Source organism: Canis aureus, chromosome X, assembly GCF_053574225.1.
Source record: "Canis aureus isolate CA01 chromosome X, VMU_Caureus_v.1.0, whole genome shotgun sequence".
Classification (NCBI taxonomy): Eukaryota; Metazoa; Chordata; class Mammalia; order Carnivora; family Canidae; genus Canis; species Canis aureus.
Window position 1 is genome coordinate 82,133,030 of NC_135649.1, and position 27,534 is coordinate 82,160,563.

At 54.5% G+C, this 27,534-nt stretch overlaps 3 protein-coding genes across 9 annotated transcripts; 2 read left to right on the forward strand and 1 right to left on the reverse strand.

The window, feature by feature from the left end:
* The first annotated feature begins 1,305 nt into the window (after positions 1–1,305).
* SYP (synaptophysin) lies at positions 1,306–13,363 on the forward strand. The gene is made up of 7 exons (XM_077887515.1): positions 1,306–1,425; positions 2,603–2,668; positions 3,755–3,879; positions 6,852–7,047; positions 7,771–7,962; positions 8,996–9,329; positions 11,778–13,363. The coding sequence occupies exons 1-6, from the start codon at positions 1,390–1,392 to the stop codon at positions 9,323–9,325; spliced, it is 945 nt and encodes a 314-aa protein (XP_077743641.1). The 5' UTR covers positions 1,306–1,389; the 3' UTR covers positions 9,326–9,329; positions 11,778–13,363.
* Positions 13,364–15,010: 1,647 nt separating this feature from the next.
* Positions 15,011–24,250, forward strand: PRICKLE3 (prickle planar cell polarity protein 3). 7 transcript variants are annotated; one of them, XM_077887506.1, is made up of 10 exons: positions 15,031–15,170; positions 15,395–15,553; positions 16,232–16,451; positions 17,327–17,510; positions 19,282–19,395; positions 19,742–19,879; positions 20,669–20,872; positions 20,991–21,177; positions 22,554–22,865; positions 23,416–24,250. In XM_077887506.1, the coding sequence occupies exons 4-10, from the start codon at positions 17,403–17,405 to the stop codon at positions 24,009–24,011; spliced, it is 1,659 nt and encodes a 552-aa protein (XP_077743632.1). In that variant the 5' UTR covers positions 15,031–15,170; positions 15,395–15,553; positions 16,232–16,451; positions 17,327–17,402; the 3' UTR covers positions 24,012–24,250. The 7 variants fall into 7 exon arrangements, with proteins under 7 accessions (XP_077743636.1, XP_077743634.1, XP_077743630.1 ...); XM_077887507.1 differs by having other exon boundaries at positions 16,366–16,451; XM_077887510.1 differs by lacking the exon at positions 15,395–15,553 and having other exon boundaries at positions 15,011–15,170; positions 16,366–16,451.
* Positions 24,223–27,364, reverse strand: PLP2 (proteolipid protein 2). The gene is made up of 5 exons (XM_077887516.1): positions 27,113–27,364; positions 25,684–25,836; positions 25,493–25,588; positions 24,863–24,953; positions 24,223–24,668 (listed from the first exon to the last, which is right to left on the reverse strand). Exons 1-5 carry the CDS (start codon positions 27,206–27,208, stop codon positions 24,646–24,648), a joined length of 459 nt encoding a protein of 152 aa, XP_077743642.1. The 5' UTR covers positions 27,209–27,364; the 3' UTR covers positions 24,223–24,645.
* Positions 27,365–27,534: the final 170 nt, after the last annotated feature.

Here is a 27,534-nt window from a genome sequence, read left to right on the forward strand (position 1 = left end):
ATGATATAATTCTTCCCTTTTCTTTCCACACAATTCCCACACAGTTTGGCATCTTTCATTTCTTACTTAACTATCTTGGTGATCAAGACGCCTGGGTGGCTCAGTGGTTGAGCATCTGCCTTTGGCTCAGGTCGTGATCCCAGAGTCCTGCATCAGGCTCCCTGCTTCCCCTCTGCCTGTATGTATCTCATGAATAAATAAATAAAATCTTAAAAAAAACTATCTTGGTAATCATTCCAAGGCTCCATATTAGTATTAATGACAGCTACATTGTACTCCCATTTTGAGGCTATATCAGATTTTACTTAAACAGGCCACTAGCAATGAGCACTTAGGGAGTGTCCACTCTTTCATATTATAAACAGTGCTGCAGTGAGTCATCTTATACATACATCTTTTAGCTCATGTATGAATCTGTCAGATAAATTCCTAGAAGTATAAATGCTGAGCCGAACAGTATATGGATATGTTAGTTTGCCGGGTTTTGCCAGATTGCCCTCTACATAGGTTATTCTAATTTAACTTCCACCGGTAATTTATGGGAATGCCTGTTTCTAGCCAACCTGCCAATACCGAGCTTAAGTAAACTTTTTTATATTCACCACCCTCGAAGGTGAAAAGCAGTATCTTAGCTTTCTTTTTCTTTCTTAGTAGCTTTCATAGGCATTTCTTTTAGCATAAATGAGGTTGAACATCTTAAACCCCAATTGTGTTTATCCACTGTGTTTTGCAACATGGCAATCGTCATTGACCTTGTGGGCCTAGTTTTAGTAGCATGAAGGTGGAATAGTCCAATTAAAAGAGGGCTGAGAAATAAACAGTCTGTAAAGGGCAGAGTCGGTGCAGGCAAAAATTTGAAAGTAAAAAGAGAAATAGAGGAGATGGTTGGAGGGGGCGGGTGGGGTTTTTAAGACCTTGAACAATGTTTAAATCGCTGAGACTTTGGGCACTACCAATTACTCGCGCAGCGACCTTGTGCAAGTAGGTTCACCTCTCCGGGGACTCATTTTCCTCATCTGTAAAAACGGGGCTAATAGTCCCTACCACATAGGGCTGTTGGAAGGAACACATTCAACAAACGCCGCCAAGGCCCTGGCAAAAACGTCATGCCATAGGACCGAATGGTCCTCCTCTCCCCAGAACTCTAGCTGTGGTCCCTGAGACATCGATCCTCTCTGAGCGCTCTCGCGGCTCCGGTTTTCCGGCCGGAATGGCGGCGAGCGAGATTTAGCTTCGGCCGGCTGGGTGCGGGCGCGCGCTCGGCGAGTGGGGCGGGGGCGCGAGGGGTGGAGCCGCGGCCGCCTGGGCTGTTCCGACGATCGCGCGCCGCCCCCGCCGCGCCCCGCGCCCGCCCTTGTTAGCAGGCGCCTCCCGCCCCCCGCATTGCTGATGCTGCTGCTGGCAGACATGGACGTGGTGAATCAGGTACGCGTTCCAGCACCGAGGACAGAGCCCGCCGCTGCCCGGCCTCCCCGCCGGGATCGCCGCGGATCGGGCGACTCTGAGAGGCGGTGGCCAGGGTCCTGGCAGCGGCCGCTCGGTCCCTGGCACTGGGGCTGGGGTCTGCGGCAGGCGAGGGAGGAAGGGGGAGGTGGAGAAAAGAAGGAGCGCGCCCTTTGCCGCAGCGAGGGCCGTCCTCACTGCCGCAGCGGGGTCCTCCTGGAGCCTGGTTCCTTACTGGCCACCATGAGGAGAAGGAGGGGGGTCTTGGGGCTACAGTAGGGGCAACGGGGTGGGGGAGAAGAGGAAGAGTGGAAGGAAGATGGGGGTTGCTTGTAGTTGAGCTAGGAAATAGAATGACAGAAGGCGTGGGGGCGGGGGATGGGGAAGGGCTGGCACCTGTCCCTCCCAGAGAAAGTACCCCAGTAGATGACCACCCCTTCCCCTAGAGCAGACCAAGGGGGACGATCCGACTTTGCCTCCCCAAGACCCCTAGTCTCCCCTCCCCCAATACATATCTGGTGAAGCCATGTCCCAGCCCTCCCCCACCTTAATCAGCCCAGACCCTCTCTGCCATCTCACTCTTCTTCACCACATCAGAACCTCACCCTCTCTCTAACCAGTACCAACCCCTCCCCATCCTCATCACTTCAGACCACCACCACCACCATCTGACTCACCTTTACCGCTGCAAACCCCTCCCCCACCATGGCCAACCTGACTCCCTCCCTGTTATGACTCACCTTCACCACCCAAAACCCCCTTCCCCTCAATGAACCCCCACTCCTTCCTCACTCTTCCTTTCTCACTTGATCCCCTTCACCATCTGACTTACCTTTACTGTTTCAGACCTTCTCCCCTTCCCTAATTAGTCTTGACTCCATCCCAATCTTCCTCACCCCGACGACCCTCTGCCATCAACCTCACCATTTCCCCAGACCTCCCCACCACTTCTGAACCCTGAGGGTCTTCTCTCCGATACGCTGTACTCCCACCTTCCCTGAAGTGTCACTTTCTCCTCACCCCTTCTCTCCTCTGAACATCACTCACTCCCGGAGGACACATGCCCTAGTCCCAGGGGTCATCGCCTGGTGGCCTTGCCCCTCACCTCCCTCTCCATCTCCAACAATCCCACCCCCTCCCCACCATTTTCTCTCCTCAGCTGGTGGCCGGGGGTCAGTTCCGGGTGGTCAAGGAGCCCCTTGGCTTCGTGAAGGTGCTGCAATGGGTGAGTGTGGTCTGGGCCATGGGGAAAGAGAAGGAGGTAGTGGGGTCTGGACGAGTAGGGGTGGGGAGCAAGGAATGGATGGGCGGGGCGGGGGGAGAGAAAGGGGATGGAAGAATTGGGCTCCAGGGTGAGGTCCCAGGGGGTTAGGGCCAGAAAATAGATGGGCCATGATGTGACGTCATGTAAGACCAAGGATACCCCCATTGTGAGGTGAAAGAATGTGACGTCCTACCTCCTCCCCTGAGGTGAGAGAGGGGCAAGGAAGGTGGAGCCTGAAGCTGGTGCTGCAGAAAAGATGCAAAGCCAGAAAAATCCAGAGATGGTGAAAGAGACAGAGAGGATGAGAGACAGGGAATGATGGAGACAGAGATGGAAATACCGAGAAGAAAAGATACAGAGATGAGAGAGAGTGGAGGCAAGCAAGAAAAAGCGAGACAGAGATGCAAAGAGAAATGGACACAGAGAGAGTGGCAGAAAAAATGGGATGGGGGAGAGACAGAAACAGAGAAAGAGAGATACCCAGTGGAGAGAGGAGAGGAGAAACTGATACACAGAGAAAGCAAGATGTATCAGGGAGAGCATGAGACAGAGACCAAGGCAGAGAGAGAGGAGGGAGATAGGGACAAATAGACCAAGGACAGAAACACACACAAGGGGAGACATACATTTTACACGGATGGAGCCAGAGGAAAAAAGAGACCGAAAGAGACATACATTGATACTAGAGAGGCAGAGGCAGAGAGCAAAACAGAGATACGAAGAGACATCTGAGAAAGACAAGAGAAACAGGTACCAAGAGAAATAGAGACACGGAGAACAGAGACAGGCAGGAGTACACAGAGAGAAATAAAGAGGCTGAGGCAGAAGAGAGGAAGGGGCAGTCAAAGCATCGAGGGGTAGAGACTGAGAGAGACACTGAGAGAAAGACTGGAAGAGACAGCCACACCCCTGTAATCAGCTTGTCCTTGGAGCCGATGAGCCCTGATTAGGGGGTGGGGGTGGGGACCGGTCCATCTGCTGCTGCTTGTGCGGGGGCCCTGCTTGTGCCGGGCTCACCATGGCCATCCCCATCCCCTGTGGCCCAAGGTCTTTGCCATCTTCGCCTTTGCCACATGCGGCAGTTACACCGGGGAGCTCCGGCTGAGCGTGGAGTGTGCCAACAAGTCAGAGAGTGACCTCAGCATCGAGGTTGAATTCGAGTACCCCTTCAGGTGCGCCCCCACCCCAACCCACCCCAGGGATCCCAAGAAAGAGGGTGGGAGTGGGGTGGGACTGGCCAACACTGCCTCCCCAGTGGCTCCTGTTCAGTCCCCACCTCAGGAGACCACATTGGCTCAGGTCACTGTGCATGCACTGAGCACCTACTTTGTGCCTGGCACTGCTCTGGACATTTAGGACATGTGGTAAGCAGGACAGGCATAAGCTGTTGCCCTCTGGCTGTGTTCTAGTGAATGCAGAGGGGCAGGAGACTGGCAATAAACAAGATTCAAAAACAGAAATATATATATTTATATATTTATATATTTATATATTAAAGCAGTAGTTGCTTAGTTAACGTCAGCTAATATTATTTCATTCCCATTCATTTGTTCCATATACATTTTTTTTGAGAACCTATTGTATGCCAGTTTCTGCTCAAAGTGCTGGGGATATAACAGGGAAAACAAAACAAAACAAAACAAAACAACCCAGACCAACCTCCCCACCCTCCTGGAGCCAACATTTTAACAAATAAATCAGTAAAAAGGATGATTGCAGATTGGGAGAAATTCAAAGAGGGGATACTCGTGCAGGGTTTTATCACAGAGAATAATGAGGGGGTCTGATTAGCTATAGGGAATGATTAAACCTAGTTAAGCAATTCTAATATTTACTGTACTCACATTGTGTGCCAGGTGCTAGGAACGTGAGGATGAGCGCAGTCAGGCAAGGTCACTGCCCTCATGATGATGCTTACCTCCTGGGGAGTGGGGAGACAGATCCGCAGACACCATTTCAGTCGAGGCTCCTGAGGCTCCTCCACCACTTGGACAAATCACATAACTGCTCTGGGGTCTCAGTTTCCTCGTCTGCAAAAGAAGATAATAATACCTACCTTACAAGGTTCTGATGAATATTAAGTGAGTTGGTACTTGTTAGGTGCTTAGCACAGTGCCGGGCACACAATAAGCTCCCCACAAGGGCTTGTTAAAATAAAGAAAATCAGTAAGTTTAAGGGCCTCTGGAAAGAGGTCGGAGATTGAGTTGGAAATTGGGCATTTTTGAGCACTATCGACAAATGTAGACTCAGGGGATCACCCAGGGTGAGAGGGAAGAGTGGAGAGAGGAAAATCCAGCATTGGTCCTGAGGAATGGTTAAAAGAAAAAGAGGCACCAGGGAGGCGTGGCCCGAGGGGCAGTGGGAAGCAGGGATCCCCTGGTTCACAGAAGCCAGGAAGCAGAGTTTGGGGAAGGAGGAGAAGCTGGAAGCATAGGATACTGCTGGGAGCCCTCTGGGGATCCAGAAGGCCACAAAAACCCCTGGACTCCCCAATAGCTCTCACACATAGGACCTGCAGTCCTGAAGATCTGCCTTTTAGCTACAAGTCTCCTGCGAAAAAAGTCTTTGCCCTGGCCCCCCTGGCCTTCCCCCTGCTGCCCTGATAACCCCCCAGAGCTCCCCAATTCCCATTAGACACCCCTTCTCCAACCCAACCTACTAGGAACCCAGAAACTTACCCAGATTCAACTCTTAGCTGTCATTTAGCAGCTATACAACCTTGGGCACCTAACATAACCTTGCTAAGCCTCTGTTCATCTGTAAAATGGGTATATTAATGCCTCCTTTAGAGATTGAGGGGAAGGGTCACTGAATGAGGCAGTTCCCTAAAGTGCCTGATAGGTGATCAGTCAGCATAAGCCCCTTCCCTCAGGACCTTTGCTACATAAGGGGACTAGTACCATTCACTCAGTCTCAGGATCCTGCCCCCCAATCTGAAGCCAGAGCCCCAGAACCCCACCCCAGACCTTCTCCTCACACACATTTTCTCCCTATGATTTCCATTACACTACAGGAAAGCCTTAGTCCCAGGACACCTTCCCAATTGGCCCCTTCCCACCTCACATACATACATTCTGTTTGTTCCAGTATCCCTTCTACCCTCCTGTCTTTCTGTTTCCTGTTTTTTTTCTATCTCTTGTTCTTATAGACTCTGAGCTCTCCTCTGCTATGCATATGTTTCTTTTCTCTTGGGGACCTGGAGTAGGGTAGAGAGAAGAGTCAACATGATATAGGGAGAAAACACAGGGTTCAGATCCCAACCTTGCCATTCTCTCCCCAGCTGTGTGACTTTAAGCAAATTAATGCACTTTTCTCAGCCTTTATCCATTTCATGTGATAAACATTACTGAGTACCTACTATGTGGCGGCATTGTTCCAGGTCCTAGGGATATAGCAGTGAATGCAGCAAAGGAAAAAGACCAGCTCTTTTTTTTAAGATTTTATTTATTTACTTGACCCAGAGAGCGCATGTGAGAGAGAGTACAAGCAGGGGGAGTGGCAGACAGAGGGAGAGAGGGAAGCAGGCTCCTCGCAGAGCAGAGAGCCTAATGCAGAACTCGATCCCAAGACCCTGAGATCAGGACCTGAGCCAAAGGCAGATGCTTAACCGACTGAACCACCTAGGTGCCCAAGCCCAACCCTCTTTCAATGAAGGGGAAAATCAAGGAAAAAAGTAAAACACATGATATGTCAGATGCGTAGGGTATCACTGCTACAGAGAAAAATAGAGCCAGGAAGGGCGGGGGGGCTAAGGAGCACTGGGAGGGAATGGTTCCATCTGATTTTAATAGTGAGATCAGGGAAGGCCTCATTGAGGTGACAGTTGAGCAAAACTTGAAGGACATGAAGGGTGTAATATCTAGGAGAAGGGCATTCCAGTGCAAAGATCCTGGGGTGGGAGGGGCCTGGTATGTTCTACAAATAACCAAAAAGTCAAAGCGCCTGGGTTGGAGTAGTGGTCAAAGAAGACCTAGTTCACCGCAATTGGTAAAATGTGACTGGTATACAGTAGGTGCTCTGCGAATGGTTGTTCACCCCTCTTCCTTCCTGGGACTTTGTCAGAATCTGGGGAATCCATGACTGGGCAGGGGGAGTGGGGGGTATTCTTAGGTCCTGGGCCACACCTGCCATCTCTCCCCACAGGCTGCACCAAGTGTACTTTGATGCACCCACCTGCCGAGGGGACACTGAAAAAATCTTCCTGGTGGGGGACTACTCCTCATCGGCCGAATTTTTTGTCACCGTGGCTGTGTTTGCCTTCCTGTACTCCATGGGGGCTCTGGCCACTTACATCTTTCTGCAGAATAAGTACCGAGAGAACAACAAAGGACCCATGATGGTGAGCCCCACAACCACTCAAGTACAGGGGCCAGGGACCATGGAGCCTCAGAGACACAGCCATGTTCACGGGCCACACCAAACCCTAGACAGTCCCACATGCAAGCAGTCACCATAACAGCCACAGATGTCACTGCTGCTGCTGCTGCTGTGAGCATCAAAGAAACCAAATCATAGAATGACAGGGACATGCTCAGAGCCCACACAGAATCCCAAACAGGCCTAGCCCTGGAAACCTACCACCTCTCACACAACCACACAGTCTAGATCAAGGAAAAGTGCACAGAGGTTCACTGGGGCAGTCATGCTTGTCATCATGCCACCCAGACACACTGATTCCTACACAGCTATACTCATACACCCTCATCCCAGACACAAAATGACATAAATCCCCACATTGAGATGAAAGTAGAAAGACACACTACTTTCCACAGATTCGGAAGCCATCCCACAAAATCCTCCCACAACACACCCACACATCACAATTTCACTCCCACATCCTCACATGCATACACACACACACATACACACAAGCCCAAGCTAGGAATGCTCACCTTCGAGTGAGTATTGGGGGCTTCCGAGCTGGCTAAAAAGTCAGGAGAGAGACAAGGCTTTTCTGCGGGGCCTCCCACTCCCAAGAAAGCGTGTGATCTGAGGAGGCCCCATGGCATGAGGTGAAGCAGCCCACTCACAGGGCCATCTGCCTCTCTCCTGCCTGTCCTAGGACTTTCTGGCCACAGCAGTGTTCGCCTTCATGTGGCTGGTTAGCTCATCAGCGTGGGCCAAGGGGCTGTCAGATGTGAAGATGGCCACTGACCCAGAGAACATTATCAAAGGGATGTCTGTCTGCCACCAGACAGGGAATACATGCAAGGAGCTGAGGGACCCTGTGACCTCTGGCCTCAACACTTCAGTGGTAAGCCCTGGGAAGGTGGCTGGGCTGGTGGGCCAGCTGGGAAGGGAGGCTGGGAAACTCACCGTCTGGCATGGGAGTGGTGGGGAGAATGAGAGGAGAAGTCAAAGGAGATCCCCAAGGGCTCCCTGGAGGAAGCATGCCAACAACAGTGCCTTGAAGGATGAGATAGCAATTATAACCACTTCAATACCACAAATAGTCCCCAGGAGGGGAATATGAGACCTTCTGTCCGATTAGGTTTGGGAGATCTGGATCCCAGGCTCAGCCTATTCATGTAGATCCTCTAGCAACTCAATACTGTCTGGGGACCAGCGTCCTTATACAGTATGCCAAATGAAAGAATAACTTGAAATTTTTCCCACTTGGGCTCCCCCTACTGGCCGGAGTCAAACCATCTGAGCTCTACCACCTACAACTCTGATCTCAAACTAGCCTCTCAGCCTCAGTCTGAGCATGTAAATTGAAAACTAATAAGAAGTCCTCTCCAAAGTTGAGTATTCAGTGAACTAGTAACATACAAAGTGCTTAGAAAAGGGCCTGGCATGTGGTAAATTGTATACAAGTGTTACAGATGCTAAGATACCAACTTTTCTGTCACTCACAAGGTAGGAGATTTTGAGCATCTTAGCCTCTCTGGGCCTGAGTTCTATATATTTTATGTAAAGGTATATTTTTATATACTTTGTATATGTGTATATATGCATCTATTAGTGGTGTATCTACATAATAAAATTCGTGCTTAACATGCCATTACAAATTTATATTCTATTTTAGACATGTATAAATGTGTATGTGTAATTGCGATAGATGACGACATCCCGGAAAATCTGAGTTCTAACACGCCCCCCACCCCCACCCCAGGGGACTTTTCTGCACATTTGCGTTCATGTGCCAGGACTCTAGAGGGTCCGGGTTCTAGAAAGCATTTTTTCTTCGGGAGGCCATGGATCTATGCTCCACGCGCGCAGCCTCGATGTTCCCCGGGGCCAACTCAATGCGCGCCACACTACAGCCAGGGTTTGTCTCTCCGCAGGTGTTCGGCTTCCTGAACCTGGTGCTCTGGGTCGGCAACCTGTGGTTCGTGTTCAAGGAGACAGGCTGGGCTGCCCCATTCATGCGCGGACCTCCTGGCGCTCCCGAGAAACAACCAGCGCCTGGGGACGCCTATGGCGAGGCGGGCTACGGGCAGGGCCCTGGCGGGTACGGGCCCCAGGACTCCTACGGGCCCCAGGGCGGCTACCAGCCCGACTACGGGCAGCCAGCCGGCGGCGGCGGCGGCGGCGGCTACGGGCCTCAGGGAGACTACGGGCAGCAAGGCTATGGCCCTCAGGGTGCGCCCACCTCCTTCTCCAATCAGATGTAGTCTGGTGAGTGACGGACGGGCGGCGCGGCCAAGGAGGGTACAGGAAATGAGACGGGCGGGTCAGTGAACCAATAAGAGTCGAGAGTAAATGGTACGTAGGCGCGGGCGAGGGCGCCAATGGGGAGGCGGGGCTATAAGCGAAGAACGAAAAACTAGCCAATAAGTGGAAAGCAGGACAGCGGTGCTTGAAGATTGGCAGAATGGAAAGCCAATGAGAGAGAAACGAATGCCTCTCCGAGAGGAGGGGAGAGAAAAAGCGGACAGAACAACCAATGAAAGAAGGGAATGGCAGGAGGACTTGCATAAGACGGAAAAGGAGGTGGGCCTCAGAAGTGATTGATTAGCCAATATGTTCTGATAAGGCCGGTAGATGGTGAAGCTAAAGGGGCGTGGGGTCACGAAGGCCAAACAAGCTCACTGATCCTGTGGTGAGGAAGGTGGTGTGAAATTTCAGGAAGGAAAAGGGGGCAGGTGGGGGCAATGGAAAGGTTTGCAGGCCTTCTTGCTGGGCCTGGAAAAGAGAAGAGCGATAACTTCGCAAATGAGAGAGGGAAATGGGAAGAGGCAGGGAGATGGCAACACGTGGGTGGAGATAACTTCTGGCACTTGGCCAGGATGGAAAGGGCAGGGAGGAGTTTATTAGGTATCTTACATCTAATTCATCAAAAACTTCTATTGACTCTACCTTCAAAATATATTCATAATCTTCCACATCTCACTGTCCTCTCCTCTGGACATCTTCACAGCTTTCCACCTGCATCTGCATTCTGTTCGACTCACAGCATTGGGAGGGATCCTGTTACATCTTAAATCAGGACACGACCCTCCTGTGCTCAGAGCTCTACCTAGGCTCCCATCTCACTCACGTTTAAAGCCAAAGCCCTCACCAGGCACGACACCAAATGTCACCTGTCACTTTTCAGACCTCCTACCACTCCCCACCCCCAACTGTGTTCCAGGCACAAGCCAAATTCAGGGCCTTGGTACTTGCTTTCCTCCTGGAGTTTTGTGCCCACACACACTGATAACCTTACCTGGCCAGCTTCTTACAAGTCCCCTTTCTTAGCTCTCTTATGGTACCCTATGCTTTTCTTACCATAGTCTGTAATTATTACTTTATATGTTTATTAACTATCTCTTCCACTAAACTAGAGGATGTGACCATGACCTATTCATGCTGTACATACATCACTTAGAGCCCTACTAATGTTAAGAAAGATTTATTGAGAAAATAATAGAAACAATATGAGACATTTTACTCTCATTTTATATATCTCTGCTTAAAATCTTCCAGTGACTTACACCTCATCAAAGTCAAAGCTGATGTCCTCACAATCTAGGCCCTATAGGACGGCATTACCAACCTCTGTAATATCACCTCCTACCACTTGTCCCTTGCTCACTCCACTCCGATTTTCTTGCTGTTCCTCAAATACACTAGATGTGGTTCTGCCTCTGGGCTGTTGCACCAGCTGTTCCCTCTGCCTGGAATGCTCTTCATTGTTGTCTGCATGCTCTTCTGTTGTCTGCATGGCTCATTCCCTCACCTCCTTAACTATTTATTCCAATATCATTTCTTTTTTTTTAATTTTTATGATAGTCACACACACAGAGAGAGAGAGAGAGGCAGAGAGAGAAGCAGGCTCCATGCACCAGGAGCCCGATGTGGGATTCGATCCCGGGTCTCCAGGATCGCGCCCTGGGCCAAAGGCAGGCGCTAAACCGCTGCGCCACCCAGGGATCCCAATATCACTTCTTTTTTAAAGATTTTATTTATTCATGAGACACACAGAGAGAGGCAGACACAGGCAGAGGGAGAAGCAGGCTCCATGCAGGGAGCCTGATGTGGGACTCGATCCCGGGTCTCCAGGATCACGCCCTGGGCTGAAGGTGGCGCTAAACCGCTGCGCCACCCAAGCTGCCCCTCAAATATCACTTCTTAACTGAGGTCTTCTCTAACTACCCTACTTACTACAGTAACATTTCTTCCCCTACTGGTACTCCTACTCCCCCTCACCCTGGGCTACCTTTTGTTTTTACATTTCAATTATCACCTTATGTCATGCTAGATAACCCACTTACACGTTTCTATTATTGTTTGAAGTCTGTCTCCTCTGCCACAACGCAAGCACCACAGAGATAAGGAGCTTTGTTCTACCCAATACAGTTTATCACCAGTGGCTAGAACAGTACAGGTTAATGGACATTTGGGGGTTAGGGGAGGGGGAAACCGTAATGTCTTTGGTACTTAACCTAGCAGGTGCAAGGTATATATTCCCAATAGGGGCAGCTGGGATGAAGCTGACTTCAAGGACTATTGAGTGAAGGAGGAAGAAAAGACATGGCAGGCAGAGGGTAAAGCCAAGGTGGAGGCCTAGCAGCCCAGCCCCCTCCCTAAGGGCACAACCTATGTCTGGACTCCCTCTCCTTTCTGTATCTTTTGTCTCCACAGGTCAGTGCAGCCCGGGAGGACCCCATGTGTGGGCAAGAGCTCAGAAGCCCTGCCCCCTTTTCCACCCCTCCACCCCAGGTCTCCGCCCCTCAAGCCAGGAGACTCTTTGCTGTATGTGTATATATATATATATATATATATATATATATATGTATATATATATATATATACATATATATATATATATATATATATAAAATATATAAATATCTATTTATCTGTCTGAGCCCTGCCCCACTCCACACTCCTCATGCATGAGGGGCCTGACCTTGAGGGGGCCCCTCTCCTAACCTTACCCCTTCCCTTGCATACCTTGGCCCCTCTCTGTCCCCTGGCCCTGTGCCCTGAGGTTGGGGGACTCTGAAAGGGGGACAGGGAAAAGACAGATCTCTGCTATGTGGGGAGGGTCGGGGTGACTTCAGACTCTCTCCCCTCTCTCCCTTCCCTCCTCCCAACTGGCCTTGATTCCTCCAGCAATGCCCAAACGGGGATGATTAGGGGAAATTCAGCCCTGAGAGGGCAGAAAGGCAGACTGGGGGACTTGACCCATGGTGGACTTGGAGAGGAGCTCTGGGGTGAAGAGGACTAGTAAGCAAGGGGTTTGGGTGCCAGACACACTGGATCTAGAGTCCAAAGAAGAGGGGTGCCTTAGAGCATTCTGGAGTGTGGCTTGGGATGAGGCTGGGGGCATGGTTCTAGAATGGGTGGAGCTTTGAGTGAGGCAGGGGTTGGGCCTCCAAAGTGGGCAGGATTTGGAACAGGACAGGGTCCTATGGGAGGGGTGTGACTGGGGACCTGGGGACTGGGTTCTAGAGGGGTGGGGCCTGAACCAGACGGTGGGAGAGGTTCTAGAGTGGGCAGGTCTTGGATTGGGACCAGAGGGTAAGGAAGGGGTGTAGCTAGGAATATTCAGGAGACGGAGTTTGATTCTACAGGGGGCAGATCTTGTGCAAGGCGAGAAGTGGGATTCAGGAATGGGCCAAGCTTGAGGTGAGGTCGTGGTCTGGGTTCTAGACAGGGCGGGGATTAGAGTGGGTGTTCATGGTGGCTTCAGAAGGGGCAGCCCTCCCCAATAGAGCAGTGAAAAAAAATGTTTTAAAGTGGGCAGGCTTAGCAGCGGGGGGCAGGGGGTGGGGGGGTGGCGGGAATATCCCTGACGAGAACTGAGTACTGAGGTGACCTGGGAGGACCTGAAGGCTTGGAGGGTGAGGGGTGGGATCCAGAGAGAAGCACCCCCCACACCCTTGCCCACCCCGGTAGTCAGAGGACAGAGCCAACGGGTCTGTGGGGCCGGCCCACCCCTCCCCCGCTTCCCTTGCCTCCTCCCTCCCTCCACACCCGCACCGTCCCAGGGTGGTTGGAGGCCCGGTCTGAAGTCCCTATCCTGCACCCTCTGCTGTGTCTATGACGTCGGTAGTGCCTGTGATTGTGTGTTGCCATTTTGTCTGGCTGTGGTCCCTCCCCCTCTCCTCCAGACGCCCACCCTTTTCCTAGCCCGTCGGTATTGTTTGAAGACCTCCCCGAGGAAGAACAAATAGGATTAATTCTCCTCCCCTAAATAAACTCAACCACCGAGTCCACCCGGATCTGATTTCTCAGTGTGTCTTTCTGTTTTTGGAGGGGGGAGGAAGAAAGAGGGGTGGGGTAGAGGCGGCGAGAGGAAGCTCCGCCCCTGACCTGCTGGACCTGCCATTCAAGTCACCCCATCATTTCAGGTCCCTCCAGCAGCGTAACGCCAAGCTGCATCCTCGGTGAAGCCTCACCTCACCTGTCGATCATTCTAAGTCTCTCTCTGAGTAGCCCTGCCTGCTGCCCCCACTACCGGCCGCCGAATGTCCAGTGTTTGTAGGGGTCGGTTCTAATTCTGGTCCACTAGCCACTCCCCTTCCCAGACCCTGTGGAGCCCTGTTCTCAAACCCCATGGGGTCTGAAGAGGACCCCAAACTTCACAGGGAGACTTCCCCCTACCTACGAGCCTCGTGTTCTTCAGACACAGGCTTCTCCCCATTTCCTTTCCCGCCCAACCTGGGGAACTGGGAGGCAGGCTGGGCTGCAAGGCCAGGAAGCAGGAGCACTGGGGTGACTCCTTAGCTCATTAATTCATTCCCTTTAACCCTTCCCTGGATCCTCCCTGGAGGAGGGGTGGGGGGTGGAGAGTGACTGGGATGTGCCTAATGGAGCTGGGTACGGAGTTGGTACCCTGTGCCCACGCTGAAAGGCCCGGCTGCTGCCATCACCCTGCCTAATTAAAATCCCCCGCCCGGCGCCCAAGTTCTGACTGTGGGCCGGGGACCCCCCTCCTCCTAGCCCTGAGGCACAGCGAAGCCTGACAGGCAAAGGAGAGACTCCCAGCTATGGGACTGAGCTCAGCAAAAGGGCTATCTAACTGCAGAGAAAAAATAGGAGCCAGGGAGGGAAGGCTTTAAGATCTATTTCTCAGGGGGCGGCTGGGTGGCTCAGTTGCTTAAGCCTCCACCTTCAGGTCCCATCGTGATACTGGGTTGGGGCCCTGTCGTGATCTTGGGGTCCTGAGATCGAGCCCCACGTCGGGCTCCCTGCTCTGCAAGGAGTCAGCTTCTCGTCCCTCTGCCTGCTCCACTTCTGTTTAAAAAAAAATTGATTTCTCAGGACTTAGGGGGCAAGACAGCTGGGCCTGTTAGGAAGGAGAGGGAGTGGGTAGTGGGGCCTCGGAACCTGGCCAGTGACTTTAACCTTTTCCCCATAAATCTCAAACAGTCCTGGCTCTGATAGGGTTTGGGAGTGGAGGCTGTAGGGGGTGGATAAGAGCTCCCTCTCTGATGAGTGGTGAGGGAGCGCCAGCTGGAACTGCGGTGGGCTTGGGGATCATTCTTGCAGTATTCATCGGGGGAAAGAGGCCCTGGGAATATCCCCAGTGGGTAGGGGGCCAAGAGGTGGCCTTAACCCCTCCTCCAAATAAACAGCCAAGATAAATGGACACGAAATGCCAATACTAGTACCCTAGCGCACCACTTCCAAGTCCGCCCTCCTCCACTCCAGAGCCCTCAAGCCCTAGGATATCCCGGGAGAGGCCATGTGTTACCCTGGGGCTCCGGGCCGAGCCTTCGGAGGCCTGGCTCCCGCCCCAGGGCAGGAAGGCTGGGGAGCGCTCGCGTCCGGCGCTCCTGCGCTGCGTGCCCCTCACCTCTAGGCAGGGGGCGCCGCGGCCCCGGAGTGAGTGCAGGGCCAGGGGCGGGCCGTGCGGGCGCGCTCCTCCCACGCCGGTGTCAGATTTACGGAACAGAGCTCCTAGGCCGGACGCGCGGTGGGCTGACCGCCGGGAGGATTCCATCCTGCCTGACCCTGCCCGGCCTGACCCTGCCTGGGCGCGCCATGTTCGCGCGTGGGTCCAGGAGGCGCCGCTCTGGGCGCGCGGTGAGCGAGACTCGGGGCAGCGGTGGGAGGCAGGGGTAAACTGAGGCGCAGGAGAGCGGGCAGGGGATTGGGATAGGGAGGAGGTGCTCCACCGAGGATCTGGGAATCCCCATCCACAGATTCCTAGAACAGAGGGGTCAGGGCTGCTGGAAGCGTGTGGATTAAGGAAAAGAGAGATCTGGTGGCACCTGCTCCCTAATCACCTCTCTGCACACTTCTATCAGCACCCTCAGAGACCTGATGGGCTCCCCTCTCATGTGAATTCTGGGAGGGGATTCTGAGGGCCAAAAGACTGGATCCTAGGGTCCTGGATTGAGTAAAGACCTCCTGTGCTTCTGAGGGAAGGGACTTCCCCTGTACCTTGGCAGAAGGTGATCTTAAGGGTGAGGTCCTACACTCCTGGGGTGCCTGAATATTAAGGGTCTGGGGATTGGGATTTGGGGAACCAGGGCTTCCAGGCTTCTACTTGAGCCAGGAGCTTTCTGACTTCTTAGCGGGGTAGCTCTTCCTTTGGAGGGGGTTCTTAAGTGGGGTCTGGGTTTGGTGTTCCAGAGGAGTGAATAGCCCTAGGATATGAAGGGTAAAGGCCAAGGCTTCTTGGGATCAGGATTACTGAATGGATCAGGGGCCTCCTGAGATCCTGAGGGAGGGTCTCCAATTCCTTAGGTATGAAAAGGGGAAGCCAGGGTTTTGAGGACAGGCTGTTGAGATTCAGAAAAGAGGGGAGGGTTCATGTTGGGGATCCCAAGTAAGGATGGGGCCTCAGACTCCTACCCTGTGGAACTGGAGTGCCTCCGGCCTCCTGGGTGGAGAAGGGGCCAGGATGAGGCCTGGGAGGAGACACCCAGATTTGGGACTCTGTGGTCTGGTGGGGAGAGTACTCTGAGTTCTGGGGGGAGGTGTTTGAGGCCTGGAGGAGTTAGAGGCTGGTGGGATGTGTCCAAGGCTGGGTGAGGGGAAGGGAATTCCCTGAAAAAGGGGTATATGGGGAGGTGGCCTCAGCTGCCCCGCCTCTACCTCAGTTGTGTCCTCCTTCTTCCGCGCTTTTGGTGCTGTCCCAGCCTGCCCAGCGCTGCCCTGGTGGGACAGGCCCCAGCGTGTGGTCGCGGGCCTTGGAGTGGAGAGGAGGGCGTTGACTTCTCTCTCCCCGCCCCCGCGCCGTGCCTGTTCCCGCGTCTGCCCCCACCCACTTCAGCCTCCAGAGTTGGAGGACCCAGATCGCGGCCAGCCCTGCAACTCCTGCAGGGAGCAGTGCCCCGGCTTCCTGTTGCATGGATGGAGGTAAGTGACGTTCCCAGGGCCTCGCCTTTGTCTGGGCCCCGCCCTTGGGGGGAAACCCCTAGAAGCTCTGGCCACACCTCTAGACTTGAGCCCTGTCCACCAGAGCAGCTCCGTTGGGGCAAGAGCCTCCGGCTTAGACTCAGGGCCCCGCCCCCTGACTCGTTCCCAATTGTCCTGTTCCCAGGAAAGCTCCACCCACTACATAGCCCCGCCCCCAGAAATGTTCTCTGGGCGCCACCGAGTCCCATCCCTAGGGCAATCCTCAGTCCCAGGCCCTGAGCATTGTCCACTGACATCCAGCACTTCTCAGGCTCAGAACTCCTCTCACAGACCATGTCGTATCCTCCCACTGGAGCCCTGTATCCAGAATGTCTCATAAAATACCACAGAGTCCACAGCTGGCACATTCAGGCCCTTACATAGAGGCTCAGAGCCTCCACCTGCCCACAAGTTCAGAGCCACAGCACAGGCTAGAGCCCACCTCTAGGGATAAAGTTCCCCCCACAACATCCAAAGCCAGTCCTGAGGAGAAACCCCTAAATTTATAACTGCAATCTCAGACTCAGAGCTCCACCCCTATTCAGGCCCATCACCAGGAAAGTCTGACCTGAGTCCCAGAGGTAAAAGTCAGGGAATGGCCTTGAGACCCCCACGGCCCCACCCCCAGCTGGAGACAGCCACGCCCTCCACTCCTGTCTCACCCACAGCAGTCTTGGGCCCCCTGCCCCCCCCACTCGGGGCCGGATCCTCATCCAGGCTCAGAATCTTTTGGTGGTGATGCTATACGTGTCCCTCCCCTCTAGCTGGACTTCCTTGGGCTGCTGCTTCCATGTGAGCTACCACTTAATAATTGACCCCCATCCCGGCCCCCTCAGAAAGATCTGTCAGCACTGCAAATGCCCAAGGGAAGAGCATGCTGTTCATTCGGTGCCTGTGGACCTGGAACGTATCATGTGTCGCCTAATCTCAGACTTCCAGCGCCACTCCATCTCTGACGATGACTCAGGCTGTGCCTCGGAGGAGTATGCCTGGGTGCCTCCTGGGCTCAAGCCAGAGCAGGTGACCAGAGGCTGCCACCCCCTCTTGTTGTCCAGTAGATGCGCGCACACCCACAGGCACACAAAGACACTCAGAAACCTATTTCCGGGACAACACTAGACTGAATGTACCCTTCTAACCCCTCTGTAATCCCACAGTGATCAGCTCCCCCACAATGCTCAGGGAACAGTGAATGATCCCTGAGTCGGTCGGTCAGGCCCTGTTCACCCCGCTCCTATTCTGCGCCTTAACTCCGGTCTTATCCCAGCACTTCGTGTACCACATCTCCATTAGTTGATTCATTCAACAAATAGTTATTGAGCACCTACTGCATGTCAGACACTGCTCTAGGCACTGAGGACACAGCAGGTGGAGAAAACACAAACAAAATAGTGGAGGGAGGGAACTGTTAGAATTGTAAATAGGGTGCCCAGGTCAGCCTCTGTGAAGATATGTTTGGGCTTTGTGAAGGAGGTAAAGAATGCCATGCAGATACCCAAGGTTAGAGCTACCCGAGCAGAAGGAGTAGCTGATGCAAATGTCCTGAGGCAAGAGTGTACTTGGCCTGCAAGAGGAATCCTTAGGAGATCGGTGCAGCTGGAGCAGAGTGAGTGACTGGGAGAGTGGGTGGAGGTGAGGTCTGGTGTGGGGTGGGCACCGAGAGGATTTTGACCTCTACTCTGAATGGAGGAGGAGCCAACAAAAATGTTGTGAGCAGAGAAGGGCTGTGGTTTGTTTTAGGATTTAACAGGCTCCCTCTAGCTGCTGGGAGGAAAATAGGCTGTAGGGGCGAGGGCCGAAGCAGGGGGCCAGTGGCTGAAGACTATGCCGGTGGTGGAAGTAGCAAGTGGTGGTCTGATTCCGGATGTTTCAAAAGCAGAGCTAAAAGGATCTGCTTGTGGGTGTGTGAGAAAGAGGAGTCAGAGATAACCTCAAGGATGGATGGATGAACCAATAGGGTTCAGGCCAAGGCAGGAGCAAACTGAGTAGTAAGAGTGTAAGTCTGGTCTTGGCCATCTGGAGTTTTAGATGCCTGTTAGAGATCTGAGTGGCCATATGGCCTGGAACTCAAGGGAGACGTCACGGGGCTGGGGGTATGCATGTGTGAGGCAGGAGGTTGGGTGTGATTCCCAAGGGAGTGAATGAAGAGAATCCAGAGAACCAGGGATGAGCCCTAAGGGTCCTCCCACATCTGGGGGTCAGCTAGTTGAGGAAGAACCAAAAGGGAGACAGAGAAGGAACAGCTAGTAATGTAGGAAGAAACTGAGAAAGCCAAGGGAACAAAGTGTTTCCAGGAAGAGGGAGTGATCAACTGAGTCCAGTGCTATTGATGGGTCTATCGAATGAGGACTGAAACCTGGAAAAGGATTTTTAATGGTGTAGACATCGTCAATGGGACGGATTGGGACAGGACAGGACGGGAAGGCTTGGGATGAGGGGCAGGGACAGAAGGGGTGGAAAAGCCCGAGTGGAGTCAGGTCTGGAGACAATGAGAGGAGAGGAAGTGGAAGCAGCTGATGCACACCACTCTTTGGTGGAACTCTGCTGTAAAAGACCAGTGGAGAGCAGCTGGAGAAAAATGTGGGGTCAAAGCAGTGTATTTGGGAGGTGATGGAAAGGATCCAGCCTGGAGGAAGGGGCGATGGAGAATGTCAGTCAACATGTCCCTTCTGATGACTTGAATATTCTCAGGGAATAGGGCCCCTATATCCCACTGCCTCCCAACTCATCCCTCGTCTCAACTGTTCTCTCCTGCCCACCCCCACCCCACCCCCGCCCCGTGTCCTCCCAGGTATACCAGTTTTTCAGCTGCCTCCCAGAGGACAAGGTCCCCTATGTCAACAGTCCCGGGGAAAAATACAGGATCAAGCAGCTGCTGTATCAGCTGCCCCCACATGACAGTGAGGTAAGGAGAGAGGAGACAGGAAGGGCATGCCAGGTCCAGTTTGGGGGCCAAGGTACACAGCTTGGGCAGATGCTAAGCAGCTGGAAAGAAATGGACAGAGTCAGAGGAGGAAAGGTAAGCTGATCCCGACATGGAAGGTCTGGATAGGCAGGGACAATTGAGACATTCTTGGGCAAAACCACGACTGAGCCCCTGAGAGAAGAGGTAAGGGGTGGCAGTTTTGGGCAGGAAGCACCACCTCAACAAAGGTCTAGAAGTAAACTCCTTTTGAGTGTGGATGAATTCTGGGAGTGGGGGGAGGAAGGCAGGCCTGGCGGGAGGAGCCTGGAAGACCCTCCTACCCCAGGCACAGTACTGCACAGCGCTGGAAGAGGAGGAGAAGAAAGAGCTCAGATCCTTCAGCCAGCAGCGGAAGCGGGAGAATCTGGGCCGTGGCACGGTGCGCATCTTCCCCGTGACCATCACCGGAGCCATCTGTGAGGAGGTGAGCCACGGAAGGCCCCCCATGAATGAGAGCAGTGCCTCTGCTCCGGGCCCTGGAAGGAGGAGGCGGCCTGCCACTTAAGCACTCAAGGTCTGTCTCCAGTGTTCTAACATCCCCTCACTTCCCACTGCTGGGCAAGGACCTTGCCTTAGGGCCTCCCTGGCCAGCAGGATCTGCCTGTAGGGCCCCCTGGTGGACAGGGCCTGTTCCTTAGATCTCACCCTTGACTTTGAGTCTGTCTCTGAGCAGACCCTAGTTGACCTTCTCTATTCATTCCCTCTACACAGTGAATGTGAGGTGTAGGTTGTCTCTCTGGTCCTCTTGTGGTTGAGACATGTCCTTAAGAGCTGACCCACAAAAAAAAAAAAAAAAAAAGAGCTGACCCACAGGGGCAGGGCCTGTCTATAGGGCCCCATGGTGGGTGGAATTTTCTTCATGGTCCCTCCAGGTAGGTGGAACCCAACCCTAGATCCTCCTGTTAGGTTCTCAGTGAAGTTTGTCACTGAGGTTCCCCCACGGAGCCTGGCCTGTCTCTTCCATTTCCCCAGCTCCCTGAGGATGAGACTTGCCTTGAAGGCCACCCACAATTAGAAGGGCCTGTCTCTATGGTTTCCCCCAGAAGTAGGGTCAGTCTTAGGGTACCCTCCCGTGTTTGTGGGGCCTATCTAAAAGCCCACGAGTATAACCAGTCACAAAGGTCTGCCAGAGGAAGGCCCAAGTGTGACATGTCTTGGCTGACCCCCATCCATCTGACCATCTTGGTGGCAGTGTCTCTCTGTCACTTGGCAGTGCGGGAAACAAATTGGAGGTGGGGACATCGCGGTGTTTGCCAGTCGAGCGGGCCTGGGTGCCTGCTGGCACCCGCAGTGCTTTGTGTGCTGCACATGCCGCGAGCTGCTGGTGGACCTCATCTACTTCTATCATGCTGGCAAAGTCTACTGTGGCCGCCACCACGCCGAACGCCTGCGCCCACGCTGCCAAGCCTGTGACGAGGTTCACGCCTCTCTGCCCTGGGGATGGGAGTGGAGGGTGAGCAGGGCCAGGGGCAGGCCCTTCTGATGGCCAAGGTGGCCTGTGTGTGTGTGTCACTGTTTCCCCTCCCCCCACCCAGATCATCTTCTCCCCTGAGTGCACGGAGGCTGAGGGCCGGCACTGGCACATGGGCCACTTCTGCTGCTTTGAGTGTGAAGCATCGCTAGGAGGCCAGCGTTACGTTATGCGTCAGAGCCGCCCCCACTGCTGTGCCTGCTATGAGGCCCGCCACGCAGAGTACTGTGATGGCTGTGGGGAACACATTGGTGGGTAAACGTGAAACTGGGCTGGGGGGACAGGCAGACAGCTGGGCCATAGCACCACCCCACCAGGGTCCTCTATTATATGCCATACTTTCAATCTAGCACCAGCACCATGGCCCTATACCCTTCACTGCAAGTCCCCCACCAGTGTCCCCCATTGTGCTTGTGCTTTCTAAACCCCACCTGCAGGACACTAGGCACCACTGCGCATCTAGGCCCACTTCCAGAGTTCCCTCTTTTTTTTTTTTTTTTTTGAAATTACAAAGCTACTTTTAATACTTTGGGGTGAGCCCCACAGGAATAAAAAACACTGGGAAGTGGTAACCCCCTCACCCCCAGGCGTGGCCCAGGGGGAGAGAGGCTACCTAAGGGGAAGGAAGCACAAAAGGGACCCGCTGCAGACTCAGGGCAAAGGGAATGCCATCGGTGCTGGAACCTGTGAGCACTGCAGGAGAAAACGCGAGCGTGGTGGGACTGGCTCCAGGCACACAGGCAAAGGGCAAGAGGGTTGGACACGAAGCCACAAACGAACTTGGGTTCCTCCTTCTTCTCGTTTGCCTTTTTCTGCTTCTGCTGCATGATCTCCGAGTCCCTGGGGGTAGAGATGATGGGGCACTCTGCTTGCGGGCGGCAGCAGAAAGCCCGTCATCTCGGCGCTTTCCCTTAACCAAGTCGCTTTGCTTTTTCATATTCTTCTGGCAGGCGAGCTCGCACTGGTTACCGTGGGTCATGGCAACGGCAGCGGCTCCGGCCTGCCTCCGTTGTGTCCCCTTGTTCTGTCCGATGTTGCAGGCCCCCCAGAGTTCCCTCTAATTCCCAGGCCCTGGGGCTACCCTCTTACTCCCTCAGCCAAGGCCCAACACCCCTAGACTCCTCTTGTTCTCTAGAGATTCCTCCCTCAGCCTAGGTCCTGTCCTACCTTCTAAGCCACACCCCACCCTCTAAGACCCACTCCTTTCCCACCAAGGCCCTTCGATACCTTCTAAGCCCTGCCCCCACCACCCAGGCCTCTTCTTCAGATTCACTTCCTACATTCTGTCCCCCTGAAGCCACCTCTTAATGTCCAAGCCTGACCCACATGTTAGAGTCCAATGCCCACCCCCAGTCTGGGAGGGGGCACCCTGGGAAAGAAAGAGGAGAAGACATCAGCCAGTTTCCAGGAGAGAATGGATGAGGAACTTTAGGGTGAAGCCCAAACCTCGGTTTCCCTGCTTTCTCCATAGAAGGGCCCCATTCTGGAGAGTTGCGGGTGGGGAGGGCATCTTGGGGTACCCTGCCTCAGATTCCCTTCCTCTTCCCAAGAGGGGCCCCACTCAGGACAGTTGGGGATATGCCTGATGGTTCTGACTCAGTTTCCCCTCTGTCTTTGGTCCCCACAGGCCTGGACCAGGGCCAGATGGCGTATGAGGGCCAGCACTGGCATGCCTCCGACCGCTGCTTCTGCTGTAGTCGCTGTGGACGAGCCCTGCTGGGCCGCCCCTTCCTGCCACGCCGCGGTCTCATCTTCTGCTCCAGAGCCTGCAGCCTGGGGTCCGAGCCCACGAGTTCGGGGACTTCGGGGACCGGCCGCCAGAGCTGGAGTGCGGGCACAGTCTCTGCACCTCTCGCAGCCTCCACGGCCTCTTTCTCGGCTGCAGAGGAGGAGACGGCAGAGACCGCCACCAAAGGAACTAGCACGGAGCCAGAGCCTGGTGAGCTAACCCTCAAGCCAAATGCGGCCTCTCGGCCTCTCGGTGTCCCCCCACTCCCCCCAACCCGGGCCCTCCCCTTGATTCACCCACACCCTTCACCTTCCCGCAGCCCTGGCCCCGCCCCCATCCCAGCCCTGGCTCCATCCCCAAGTCTCCAGCCACATGACCTGCCCTCGTGAGCCCTGGCTCCACCCCCTGCTGTTAGAAGGCCTGTCCCCTGGCCTCAACTCGTTCCTTCTTGAGCCCAAATTCTTCCTCCTTTCCTCCAAACCCTTGACCTTCCACCCTCCGCGCCCAGGCCCACCCCCATTCTCTGGCAAACTTGGTCAGCCTTAGTTGATGTCACCACCTCCTTACATCAGAAGCCATGCTCTCATTCCCTCACCTAGAGCCCGCCCCAGGCCTCCTTTCTCCCAAATTACCCCCACCTTGCTGCCCCTCCTTGACCCTTGCTCCCACTTTCCCAGTCCTGATGGGGTCAAGTGGAGAGAAGGCCCTTCACAGTCATCCCCTCAGGGGCAATAACAGGGAATTGTTCCATCCTTTTCAGTTGCGGGCCCTGAGGAGCCTGCCCACTTTCTCAGGGGAGCCCCCCACCGCCACTCCATGCCAGAGCTGGGTCTCCGCGGCCCCCCCGAGCCACCCCCAGGACTCCTCAGCCAGCCTGACCCACCCCTGGAAGATGGTGCCTTTGGTCGCCAGAGCACCCCCCGCGTCAGCTTCCGTGACCCTCTGGTATCCGAGGGAGGCCCGCGGCGAACCCTGAGTGCACCCCCAGCCCAGCGTCGCAGGCCACGCAGTCCCCCTCCTAGGGCCCCCACCCATCGCCGCCGCAGCAGCCGCCGCCGCCACCACCACCATCACCGCCGCCACTCTGGCAGACATCGCCACCACCAGTGTGACTTGGGATCGGGGTCGGACTCAGGATCTTGCTCCAGCTCGCCTTCTAGCCCCAGTTCTGAGTCCTCAGAGGAGGATGGCTTCTTCCTAGGAGAGCGCATCCCGCTGCCCCCACATCTGTGCAGGCTCAGGCCTGCTCAGGACAATGCAACTGGAACCCCCAAATCCCCATCTCCACAGCTCCCCAGGAGCTGGCGCCCAGGGATGCCTCGCCAGACCAGAGACAAGAACTGCATTGTGGCTTGAAGGCAGCGTAGTCCTGGAGGGCTCCATTGTCAAGTCAGCATAGATGATCCTGTCTCCCAACCTGAGTCATAAATCCCCTTCCTCCTTCATCTGTTTGTGTTAATGAAGTAATTTAATATTTGTTGTAAAACAGGCCTGGCTTCTTTACCTCCTTGCTCCAGCTGTCCTCCTCCCTGACTTCCCCACTCCTGATGTTTGAGATTTATCCACATTTGATCAAAAGATTAATTTATTCATTATCACATGTTTTAACAATCTGTTTATTTATCCCTCCACAGAACCATCCCCCCCACACTGAGGAGTTTATTTGGTGCAGGTCACAGCCTGGGGCCTAGAGTCTGAAATCTGAGGCTCCCTCCTCCCCTTATTTTGTGGCTTAAGTGGGCGCATAGTCCAGGCAGAACAGTGTCTCCTGTTGGGTACTGCAGAAGGTAGGGGGACATAGGCACACCCATAAAGATGGCCACACCCAGGAGGGAGGACTGGCAGGACAGGAAGACAGATTCTCCCAATAAAGGCACTTGTACTTCAGTAAGGGGCTGGGAGTTGGCTGGGAGTGTTATAAGGGCAGGGAGGAGTCCTTTCGATGGGAAGTGTTATTTGCAGGTTTCAGAGAGAATTGAAGGGAGTTCACCTACACCGGGCCATCTGCAGGATCTGCAAGTGAGGAAAAGAGAGGAAAGCATGAGTAGGATCCATATGCCCATTTATAGACAAGTAATACTGAGGCTTATGGTACTTATTGGCACTAAGGGCATCAGTACCAATAAGGGGCATTCATGGCCTTGGGAGACTCCTTTCCTACTCTCCTCAGCACCCCAGGCAACACTCCCCCCAACACACACACTTACCAGTAGGGGCTGCTGTATGTCTTTGCTGCCGCAAGGGGAAGGTGATATAAGCATCATAGCCAAAGAGGCTTGTAGCGATTAGGCCCAGTACCTGAGGGTGGGGATGGGAGGGAGGGATGTTGGATCAGGTTGGTCAGCCTACTCAGCCTCTTGCTTCCTTGTATCTACCACCTCCAACGACTGCCCCCCATGCAGGGATGGTGACTAAAACCCCAGATTGGGAAGCCACAGAGCCCCAGGGAAAGGCCAGGAGACTGGAATCTACCCCACCCTCCCTCCGAGAACCCCTCAACACAGGATAACCACATGATGGCCCCACATGTCAGTGGCGCCATTCACACTGTACATTTGAGACAAAGTTCTAGCAGATGGTAGCCTATTGTGTTGACAAAGGGACTGTCTCTTTGTGCTTTCCACAAAGGTTCCTGTGTTGGACAAGGCATGGCCTTTTCCAGCAAAGGATGATCTTGGGAGGAGAACCAGAGCCTGGGCCAGACGTTCCTGCAGGCTCTGAGTGTGGCCTGCTATGGGTCACATACTTTCTGCCAAAAGCAGAGGCAGAACTGACCCCTGTATTCTCATTCCCCACCCTCACCCCCACCACTTTGGAGCTGCCTCTGTGGCTTTTACCCCCGCGATGATTTTGGAGTGGTTTCCTCCTTCAACAAGGACAACGATGGAGGTGATCAGGTAGAGGATGGCTGCTATGAGGGTTCGGAAGAAATCCTGTGAGGTGTGGGCAGAAGAGGGAAGTCAGCATTAAAAGTTACCAGGACCGTCCCAACTGCCCAAGCCCCTCCCTAGCCTTGCCGCTTTCTCACACTCCAAGGCCAGTTGATGATCTGTATCTTGGTGTGCAGGTCACACATGTAGATGACAAAGAAGATAGCAGCAAGGATCATCTCCACCACTGACAGGGAGGAGTATCCTGGTGTGGAGGCACTGAAGCAGATCAGAATCACCAGGCACAGTATCTGGAAGAATGACAGGAGAAAGGGGGCCTCGATCAGCTCCCAGGGCTGAAGGGATTGGTTTAAATTGGAGGTCTTGGGGTACCTGGGTGACTCAGTGGTTGAGCATCTGTCTTTGGCTCAGGTCATGATCCCAGGGTCTTGGGATGGAGTCCCACATCAGGCTCCCTGCAGGGAGCCTGCTTCTCCTTCTGCCTCTGTCTCTGCCTCTCTCTCTCTGCATTTCTCATGAGTAAATAAATAAAATCTTAAAAGATAAATAAATTGGAGGTCTCAAACTCCAAAGATGCCTACCAGGACGAGAAAGATGACAACTAATAATAGCTAAACATTTATCGTGTGCTCGCTGTGTCCCGAATGTTGTTCTAGGAGCTGTACAAGTACTAATTTATTTAATCATCACGACAACCTAATGAGCTGGGTGCTGTTATTAGTATCTTTATTTTATAGAAAAGTGAGGCACAGAGAGCTTAAGTGACTTGCCCGGAGTCACCTAGCTAGTAAGGGGTAGAGTTGGGTGCCTCCGTTTCCCCCCTTTTTCCTTTCAGCACGGGGCGGGCTGCAGGGAGTGGTGCCGCCAGGTGTTTGGTGAGCACTGCTGGTGCCAGCTCTGGAGCCTTCATAGAGGCGGGACCTGCGGTTCCCTCGGCAACCCCTTTGGGAAGCGGTGAGAGTGACACCGGGAAGGGCAAGGCTCTGTTAAAGGTGTCGCACCGCTTTTACAAGTGAATCAAAGGCGGCGCCCACTTTGAGGGGTGCGGGCGGCCCAGGCTCCCTAGCAGCCCAAATAGCTAACGACCTCCTGCCCCACCACAGAAGGGCGAGGAAGAACTGGTAAAGGGCGGACCTCCCTACCCCGCAGGACCAGCGCTCAGGGCCCCACCCCAACAGGCCCCGCCCCTGGGCGCACAGCCAACCCGCCCGCCAGTGCCCAGGCCGCGCCACGCCCTGCCACGGGAGGCCCCCCCACCTCCTAGCCCCGTGGGATCTCGCCCAAGAGCCCACCCACGTGTCCGCGCCGTCTCCCTCCACAGGGCTCCCCATATGCGCTATGGGCCCCTGGCGCCACCCCATAGCCCAGCGGCTCCTGATTACCTTCTCCAAATCCCAGTGGCTAGCCGTGAGTCCCCGGTTTCGGGCCTCCGCCACGACCCCACCCACCCGCGCCCGCTGCGGAGCGCCTCCAGGCCTGCGCCAGCCTCGCCCGGGGCCTCCCAGCTCCGCGTGGTCCGGCCACTCCACCCCACCTTTGCCCACCCGCCTATCCCGGGACGCTCACAATCTCGGCAAACAGGAGAATTCCCTTTCGGGTGCGCGAAAAGTTGGTGCAGGCGGCCCAGCAGCCGGGGGCCGAGAGGCGCTCGGAATCCGCCATGGGGTGGGCCGGAGTCCCTAGGGGCACGGAGTATCTAGTCGCTTGCTCGCGGATTCGGGGACGCTGCACACCCTGCCGTCTTGCCCGCTGTCTGGCCGGGAAGGGGGCCCCCGGGGCGAAGGAGGGAGTGAATCACCTCACGGAGCAGAAGCGGGCGGGGCCGGAGGGGGCCGGGCCAGGTGGCTGCCGCCCCGGAAGCCCCTTCGCCCCGCCCGCCAAGGATACTCCCGGCCTGGCGTGGAGCCCCCGGGGCGCCCCATCTCCGGGGGCGCCTAGCTTTTGAGGCTTAGCAGTTCGGGGTACCATGCGCGGTAACGGCGAGACTT

Coding starts and splice junctions, on each gene's coding strand:
- PLP2 (XM_077887516.1), bottom strand. CDS start 27,208: ATGGCGGATTCCGAGCGCCTCTCGGCCCCCGGCTGCTGGGCCGCCTGC. Junction 25,837..27,112: donor TTCTCCTGTTTGCCGAGATT/GTGAGCGTCCCG, acceptor TCATTCTTCCAG/ATACTGTGCCTGGTGATTCT. Junction 24,954..25,492: donor ACTCCAAAATCATCGCGGGG/GTAAAAGCCACA, acceptor CCCCACCCTCAG/GTACTGGGCCTAATCGCTAC.
- PRICKLE3 (XM_077887510.1), top strand. CDS start 15,129: ATGTTCGCGCGTGGGTCCAGGAGGCGCCGCTCTGGGCGCGCG. Junction 15,171..16,365: donor GGCGCCGCTCTGGGCGCGCG/GTGAGCGAGACT, acceptor CACCCACTTCAG/CCTCCAGAGTTGGAGGACCC. Junction 20,873..20,990: donor GCTGCCAAGCCTGTGACGAG/GTTCACGCCTCT, acceptor CCCCCCACCCAG/ATCATCTTCTCCCCTGAGTG.
- SYP (XM_077887515.1), top strand. CDS start 1,390: ATGCTGCTGCTGGCAGACATGGACGTGGTGAATCAG. Junction 2,669..3,754: donor TCGTGAAGGTGCTGCAATGG/GTGAGTGTGGTC, acceptor CTGTGGCCCAAG/GTCTTTGCCATCTTCGCCTT. Junction 3,880..6,851: donor GAATTCGAGTACCCCTTCAG/GTGCGCCCCCAC, acceptor CTCTCCCCACAG/GCTGCACCAAGTGTACTTTG.